General features: G+C 34.5%; 1 protein-coding gene across 1 annotated transcript; it reads left to right on the forward strand.

Moving 5' to 3' along the window:
* The first annotated feature begins 1,379 nt into the window (after nt 1-1,379).
* LOC141399299 (mitochondrial import inner membrane translocase subunit Tim8-like) lies at nt 1,380-1,982 on the forward strand. The gene has a single exon (XM_073977788.1). It carries the CDS (start codon nt 1,443-1,445, stop codon nt 1,701-1,703), a length of 261 nt encoding a protein of 86 aa, XP_073833889.1. The 5' UTR covers nt 1,380-1,442; the 3' UTR covers nt 1,704-1,982.
* The last annotated feature ends 7,528 nt before the right edge of the window (nt 1,983-9,510 follow it).

The raw sequence follows: 9,510 nt of genomic DNA on the forward strand, positions 1-9,510 counted from the left end.
CGGTTAATGCATAGTCTACGTTTCCATCATGGCACAATCATACAGGTACCCGCATCAGCCCAGCTGAAGTACTGTAAGCTGTCAAAAACGTTGTTGTAATTGAAAACACAAAATTAAAAAACAAAAATTTAAAAGAACAAGGCTTTGCCGACAGAGATATACCCTCAGCCTGTGTATATTGAAACCATTTTTCCCAAAATACGTATGTATTTAGGGGGTTTAAAAATTTTGGGCGTTTGAACAGAAAAAAAATGTTGATTAGGATTAGAGGAGATACTAAAAGGAATGGATCGACTTTGGCCGTTATGGAAGTGGATCTCCAGCCACAACATATAGTGCCATAGGGGGTTTTTACACTCTTCGGGCTGTTTGCTCAAGAAGTATGGACTTGCCCCTAAAAATACTTTTACCATCGTAAATGAGGCAGCGAATGCAAGTTGATCAACAAAGTGATTCGATATCAGGTCTTAAAGTGAACTTATCCGAAATTTTGTGTGGGAGGTACCGGATGGAGTGGACAAATATAGTCCATATTTGAACCTGATCTCTATCTAGTAGATATATTAGGATGTGTAAAGTATAGACTAACTCGGCCACTCCCTTCAAGAGTTACCGTACGAAAAAATTTTCTGAACATTTTTGAACTTCTGTGGGGGAGATACCTGAAGCAGTGGACCGATATGGCTTATCTTCAAACTTAAACTATGTTTGGACAAAACATTACTAAGGCCATATTGTGGACCGAATCGGCAGATCCGTTCGAGAGTTATCTTGCGCTCCAGCCACCTCACACGGTGTCATAGGAGTTTTTTGCAACTTTCATTATATTTTCTCAGGAAGTATGGACTTGTCCCTGATGAAACTTGTACCGTCGTATGGAGGGCAGTGAATTCAAGTTGCTAAAACAAAAATCAAAGCGATTCGAGAGATGGCCCTAAACTGGATTTTTCTGAAATTTTGTGTGGGAGGTACCTGAAGGAGTGGACCTATTGAGACCATATTGGAACCTCATATTACTCTGGTAGAAAGTTTACGCTATACAAAGTATGGACCAAATTGGTCACTCCCTTCAAGAGTTATCGTGCGCACAAACTTTCCGAACTTTTTCGAACTTTTGTGGGGGAGGTACCGGAAGGAGTGGACCGATGTAGCTCATCTTCGAACTTAAACTAAGTTTGGGCAAAATATTACGAAAGCCAAAATTTGAACCGAATCGGTTCATCCGTTCGAGAGTTATCGTGCGCTCCAGCCAGCAGGACAGACAGACAGACGGACGGACATGACTAGATCGACTCCAAATTGCCTGAAACACATTACGTCCAAACATACTTGGGGTCTAAAACCATTATTTCGATGAGGCACATTTTCATCGTATCAATTGCTGTTGTAATTCAACCAGAAAGACTATTTATTGTGTAAATCTTTAGAAAAATTTTGAAATAATGTCGGACTTTGATTCATTGAGCTCCTCATCGGGTGACAAGGAATTGCAAGAATTCCTTATGATTGAAAAACAAAAGGCGCAAGTAAATGCACAGATCCACGAATTCAATGAAATCTGTTGGGATAAATGTATAGGTAAACCCAGTTCTAAATTGGACAGTGCAACCGAAACATGTCTGGCCAATTGTGTGGATCGTTTTATTGACACTTCATTGCTGATAACACAACGTTTTGCCCAATTGTTACAAAAGAATCAATAAGCGCGTAATCATGCACACCATCTAAAAAAACAGCCCAACTAACGACAGTACAATAATTCCTTGATGGAATTTTATAGTAAACAAAAACTTCAACCGCAACTTCATATTAGATATGTTTTAGGATATTCCATAAAGAAGTAACTGAAAACAAATTGCTTTCATTTTTATTATGTTGAGAATTAGTGAATTGTAAATTTTATTTTGATTTTTTCATGTTTTTGTTTTATTTGAAAACAAATAAAATTTACTAATTAAAATAAAAAAAAAAAAAAAAAAAAAGTGTATATACCCTCCTTAGCCTAAAGGCTGAGGGAATAAAAATCGTGAATTTTTGACGGATTTTTGTAATAATGTAATGTGAAAAAATTGTGTGAATCGCATTATTTTTGGGAAACATTTTTGTCATTTCACAGTACTGAATTCGTTTTTGTTGTAGTTGTTGGCTGATGCATCTACCTGGTAATTGTGCCATGGTTTCCACTCACACTAGCGCAAGTTATAATCTGCAAATGTGTGTTTTTGGCCATCACTGATTTAAAATAAAAGGCAAAACTTAAAAATACGTAGGCAATTTTTTCACTATCTCGGGGTCACTATGTCAGCACAAAACAAAAATTAATTAATTTAATTCGCATTGTTTTACGAAACTTGGTCCACAACAAACACCATAACACAAAAACAAGTGAGCAAAGGCTATAGTCGGGATGGGACCGACCATGTGATAACTACACCACTACCCCTACCCCTGTGCATAAGCTTTTCACTGGTAAACATTTCGTTTAGGGAATATAATCCGACTACCACCAAAAATAATATGCCTCTTTCTCTCTGGGACACCCATAAGCAACCAAAATTTCGTGATCATCCGATCAAAATTACGACCTGTAGCTGACAGAGGTATTGGCTTTGAAATAAAACGTAGACCTTTTCTCCAAATAAGTTTTTGCCCATTCCGACCCCTGAATATTATCCGACCCTCATTAAAATCAGTAGGCTTCTTCCTCTGTGGGACCCCCATTAACCTCCAAAATTTCGTGACGATCCGAACAAATTGCGACCTGTAGCGTGATTACAAAAAAATCGGAAAATGAGATGCATTATCGACTATTGCCATATATCTGCTATTTGACCACCTACGACAACCTACTTTACATCGTTGTAAAGGTGATATTTTCTACTTTTTTGCCAGGTTTTGCTTTAGATATACCTCTTAAAGAAACAGAGATATTGGCTTTGAAATAAAACGTTGACCTTTCTCCAAATAAGTGTTTTGCCCATTCCGACCCCTGAATATTATCCGACCATCAAAATCAATAGGCTTCTTTCTCTTTGGGACCCCCATTAACCCCCAAAATTTCGTGACGATATGATCAAAATTGCGACCTGTAGCGTGATTTCCAAAAAAAAAAAAATAGAAAAATGGGATGTATTACCGACTATTGCGATATCTCCGTCATTTGGTTACCTACGCCGACCTAGTTTGCATCATTGTAAAGACGGGATCTTCTTCTTCTTTTGATCACCTACGAGCACCTACTTTACATTGTTGTTTGATCACCTAAGAGCACCTACTTTACATTGTTAGAAAGGTGATATTTTTTACTTTAATTGTCAGGTTTTGCTTTTGGTATACCCCATATACAAGCTGAGATATTCGCTTTTGAAAAAACGTTGTCTTTTTATCCACCTAAGTTGTTTGCCCTTTCCGACCCCTAAATATTATCCGACCATCACCAAGATCAATTGGCTTCTTCCCCTCCGGGACCCCCATCAACATGCAAAATTTCGTGACGATCCGATCAAAATTGCGACCTGTAGCGTGATTACAAAGTTTAGATGGACAGACGGACGGACACACATAGCCAGATCGGCTCAGCTCGTCGAGACATTCATTTTGGTATATATAAGTATGGATCTACGACCATTATTTCGATGCGTTACAAACTTTTTGGACAAAACCAACTTATAATACCCTCCCCACATAGTGGTGTAGGCAGGGACGTACGCAGGGGGGGGGGGGCACAGGGGGCCCGGGCCCCCCCGAAATGGTTTAGTGGACCAAAAATTCCTTTAGCTACTGTAACAGATCATTAGCTTTTTCTTTCTCATAAAATAATCTTATGTTTGGATATTTCAAATGAAAACATACATTTTCTGAAGTTTCTGTACGGAAAATGTACTTCGTTAACAAATTTTGTAAGAAATAATTTCGATTTTTAACTTTTTGCTTGAAATTTTCAAATTTTTCTGTATTACGGCTTTATGCCAGTATCAAAAAAAAAAAATAAATAAATGAACTCGGAGTTCTGTAATGATTACACTCCATCTTTGCTAGTTCATTTTTGAGGTTTATGGTATCCTGTATCAAAAAATATGACGAGTTCAATATTGTGGGAAGGGAAGTGCATGAAATGGGGTTTTCGTGGACTATATATCGAAAACCAATTATATATTTATTTCGACAAATTTGTTGTTCACATTCTTTATGGTATTGAGGTAATACTAGGTACCACGGAAATAATATAAACAACTTTATGTCCAGCTTCCGTCAAATATTAAAATTTGCGTATGGTAGATGATTGCAGAAATAATTGTTCACAGTTTTTCCTTCAGCTTGTAGGGTTTTCATTTGATCGGTTTGTTGAAATCTGATACCTCTATTCCTTTTTTAATTTGATTATATCACAAATGTTGTCAAATATTTCATATTCCATTTCAAAAAAAAGTGTTAAATTTTTTTTCGCGCTACATCAAGGATTTTTGGTACATAGGTTAAGAAACAAATTCCCAGTACGAATCCGCTCGCGAGCCAGTTTTTTGTTGATGCGGACAAAAGTTATGGCGGTTTTATTTTCGTTTTAAAGAAAAAAATTATTTTAAAAGCGCTAATTATTTTACCGCGAGCAATTGCTACTAAAAAGGTTATCTGGAAGTGCCTTGAGTAAGTATATTGCATAATATTTGTTAAATGTTACTCAGTACTCGCGAAATGTGTAATAACTTGATAAATTATGTAATGTAAGTCAACTTTTTTCAAAATAAAGGTCCATTTACCCGCTATAAAATTACGATAAAATTCGTATGGAAGAAAAACTTCACGGCGAATCAAATGAGACTGAAGTCATACAGATTGGTATTAAAGTTTCGATGTCACAGCCAAAATAAACACATATTTTGGTTAAAAAAATATTTTTTTGTTTGAAAAAATATTTTTTCACATTCATTATGTAGTATAAAATTTTTTAAAAATCTTTAGGAATACTTCCTTCATTTTGCTTAAATCTCCCATTAAAATATACGGATTTTGCTTTATAGACATTCATATCAAAGCTTTCCTATTGAGGAAGATAATTGGGTTGCTGAGGATATATCTCAAGGCTTCTGAAATGGAAATAGAGGTCACATAACCCATTTTAATTTATATGCATCTTAAAATACGTATAAATCGCGTAATTATCAAAATCATTTTGTCCGCATGTGATTTTCATGTACAGCAAGACCATATCTTTTAATTTGTATATATTTTTCGAAATATAATTTGGACGCTAAGATGTAGCATCGGCTGCATCTTAGCACTAAAAACCTATAAAATATCGCTAATTTGCGCAAAGTGAATACAATTTTTGTCCGCATCCGATTTCAATGTCCACCATGAAAGTCTACATTGATATATATCTGTTTGAAGGCGATCAATCAAGAACCGTGCATGTAGCATCACACACTATTTTTGGTATAAAATGAATTAGGCTCCCTTATCAGTGAAGTTTTCAAATCTCTGTTTCCGCTAAAACGAAGATGCTGTACTAGTTGTTTCATTGCAGCAGAAACGAACTGCAGAAAACCCGATAAAATACGCGATATTTTCAAAAACATTTTTAGGTGATTTTTCTACTTTCGAATTTCTCGTAACTCGCGTTTTAGTAGATGGATTTTCACGGACAATGATTTATTGGATCCGGAACGTAAAAAACTAAAATGTACAATCAATATGATTTTTAGAAAAATGTTCGCACAAAATTTCCGTATTTGGATGCAGATTTCTATGAAGCTGTGTAGACTACATTCACGACACATATATTAAATAACTCAGAATCGCGAGTTCTACAATCCTATATACGATTTTTTGAAAAACCTGTTTGCGGAATGAAATTAGAAGAAAATGTCAAAAAAAACACTGTAAATCTGGCTTCAAAATGTCAGCATCATTTAATGGTAGAAGCAGATCAAATTTTGAAAAGTAATACATTAGTGAGGTGATCCTTATTTAGTTTGCTTCTACTTTTATTTTGACAGGAAAATCGGGAAAAGTTTGGTTTATTCACAAATCAATAGAAAAGAAAAAAAGACACGTTGGCTTCAACCCATTTTTACCTATTTGTTAACATAAATATAGCCACAGCTTCCACGCAAATTAACTTTTGATGCTAATATTTTTTGCCACGTCCAAAAACATCTCATTTTAGACAAAAACATTTAATTTGTGTAATATACAATCACAAGTCGCGTGTTCTAAAAGGGTAAACCTTGGCTTCAACTATGTTAAACTTTCAAAAACCAGATTAATATATTATTACAACGAACTTCCTTAAAAATACTCAGACAAGCATTTAGCCCAGTCCGCCTCTATGGCTGGAGACTTGGTCCAAATTTTAAAAACATTAAACATTTTTTCTCGGGTAAATATTATGTAAGGTTATCCGCACAATAGCAGTAGACAATTTTCAATTGGAATTATTCGATGTCGGATGTATTCAATTTATAGAAATAACTTAAAAGATATTAAAATACCTTGACATATTAAAGTATACCAAATTCCAATTAAAAGGTTTATAAGATGTTAATATGTAATGTATGGGCGACAAAGATTTGTCCGCTAATTACTTTTTGAAAAATGGGTCTAAAAAAGGGCGATATCTCGATATGCATTAAAACATAGATCTATTTTAACCACTTTCAGCATAGAGGTTCCCCAACCAAAAAAAAATCCAAAAATCCTTATTATAGCCAATATTATTAGAAATTAAATTAAGATCTTCGAATACTGAAAATCTAGTGAAAACAATTGCGGATATTACAAATTCTGAGATATACCAAAATGTGAGCATATGTGGTGTACAACTTACAAATACCGATAACCATACCGAACGTGGTCTGATATGGTAATTTTCAATAAAAAATATCCAAGAACTAATATATAATATATATTTTTCTGTACCAAATTCCAAATTTGTATTTTAATTTTTTTTAACTCTCTCTTCACTGATTTTATACACCTTGTCTCAATAATTGTTAAAAAATCGACTAAAAGCCTTTAAAATAGCGCTATGTCACCTTACGCAACATTTTAAAATTTCATGATTTTTGGTCATGGTGGGCCCCCCCCGAAATGAAATCCTGCGTACGTCCCTGGGTGTAGGGTATAACTAAAAGCATTCGTGAACAAATCCCTACGGATAATAAAATCTAAAGCCGATAAAATCTAAAACACTGCACTACACCAGATGGCAAACGAAAAACCGATTACCCGGCAGATTGCATGGAGAAAGTGGAAATTGGATTGGACATTCGTCAATTTGCGAAAAGTGAAGTTTAACAGCTGCTCTCGAATCACTTAGATTTTTGTTGTAACAACTTGTATTCACTGCTCCCATTACGACAGTTTTTTTCAGAGCAAGTCCAAACTAGCCCGAAAGGTGCAAAAAACCCTGTGGCACCATTTGTAGTTACTGGAGTCCACGATAACTCTTGAACGGATCTGCCGATTCGGTCCAAATGTAACCTTCGTAATATTTTCTACAAACTTTGTTTAACCCACTTAGCGCCGAGATTTTTTTGCGAGAAAACTTAAAATTTTGTTTGAAAATTATATTTTTGAGACTTTCTAAGCATTTTTTATATAATAACTTTTCTCAAGAACGCTTCTTTTAAAAGTGCCCAAATATTTAAAGGGTAATTTATGTGTACTCTTACATGACAATCCCCTATTTTTCGATTGAGAAAATACTCTTAATACATTCCTAACAAATCCCTGAAGTTATATGAATGTAAATTTTTTTTATTAAATTGTTGTACCATCAGCATTTATGCTAACGAGGGTATATGAGGAAAAGTCAGAATTTTTTAATATTCCATTTGAAAAAAATTAAAATTTGTTTTTGACGCTACATGAACGATTTTTGGTGCATGCATTGAGAAAAAATTCCCATTCTCAAATCTATTCGAGGTACTAATTTTGGATATTGCGCGCAAAAGTTATGGCGGTTTCAATTCTGATTATTAGAAAAAATCTTATAAAAACGCTATTCATTATATCGAGAAACATTGTTAATTTATGGCTTCCTACATACTGAGGTCCCATAACTTTAGTGGAAATGTTGTACATTTTCGCGGAAATTAAGAAAGAATTCAAAAAATGCTTGCTTGCAACTTGTTTTAATAAAATTTAAGCTGTTTATGCATCGGAAAAATATTTTAAAAATATGTATGTACATCGCGAAGATTCAAATGAAACCAAAACTATACAAATCCGTTTAGCGGTTTGCATATTATAGCAAAAACAAAAAAATATATTGAGGTAATTTATAAAATGTTTATAAGAGAAAATATTTTTTCAAATTTATTTTGTGAGTTAGTTGAAGAAGATGTAAGAATATTAGGTCGGAGTTATTCTTCTATTTCAGTTAAATTTCACGCAAAAAATCACATTTTTTAATCTAATCACTTCTCGAGTGCATGCTAACATCTAGCGGAAGATATGGGTAACATTCAAATAAATTTTGGGTTCCTTTGAATGGGGTATAATCTTGAAATAAAACTGTATCGGGTAAAGCTCATTTTGAAATGCGTGTAAATCGCTAAATCCTCAAAATCACTTGATGCGCATGCGGTTTACTAATACAGCGATTTCTTCTCTTTTAATTTGTAAACATTTGCCATAGCACCGTCTGCAGTATAGTGTGCAGCAAACTGTATAACGCTTATAATTTGCACAAAGTGCATACACTTTTTATGCGCATCCGATTTCACTATCATCCATGAAAAAATACAGCGATCTAAACATATTTCGAAAAACCCCATCAAGAACCGTGGATGTAGCATAACACACTATTTTTGGGATAAATCGGATACAGCTCCTGTGCCACTAAATTTTTAAACCGCTGTTTTCGCAAAAACGCGAGTGTCAGTTTCTTCATTGAAAAGGAAACGATCCACAGAAAACGCGATTAGATTACTGTGATACTGTCTGGGCTACATAGTCAATATACATATCAAATTATGCGTAATTGCGAGTACTTTGATTCTATTATATATTTTCTGAAATACCCGAATGCGCGTCGCAGTTAGATCAAAAATAAAAAGCACCTAAAATCTGGCTTCAAAATGTCAGCATCCATAAAAGGTGAATGTAGTGGAGATTTTGAAATGTGATACATTAGAAGTGTAAACTTCATTTTGCATTCTTCTACTTTTACTTTGGACAGATATCCGTAATTTAAACGGTTTAACCGCCAATCGAGTAACAACGTAAAAAAACTCGTTTGCTTTAACGTGTTTTTACCTATTTTTATTCATTTGCGCGGTCATAGCTTCCACGCAAATAAACTTTTTTAGCCACATTTTTGAGCTTTGATTAAAAACAATTCTTTTGATCCAACTATGGTCATATTTCGTGGTACACTGCAATATTTCGCGAATTATAATAGTGCAAACCTTGGCTTCATCAATGTTAATTTTTGTTTGACTTTTCGTCATATACCCTCGTTAGCATAAATGCTGAGGGTATAAAAAGGGGTTTTTGGTCAGGAAA

Source organism: Musca autumnalis, unplaced genomic scaffold (genome assembly GCF_047663935.1).
Source record: "Musca autumnalis isolate F117 unplaced genomic scaffold, ASM4766393v1 scaffold_3, whole genome shotgun sequence".
In the NCBI taxonomy this organism is placed as follows: domain Eukaryota; kingdom Metazoa; phylum Arthropoda; class Insecta; order Diptera; family Muscidae; genus Musca; species Musca autumnalis.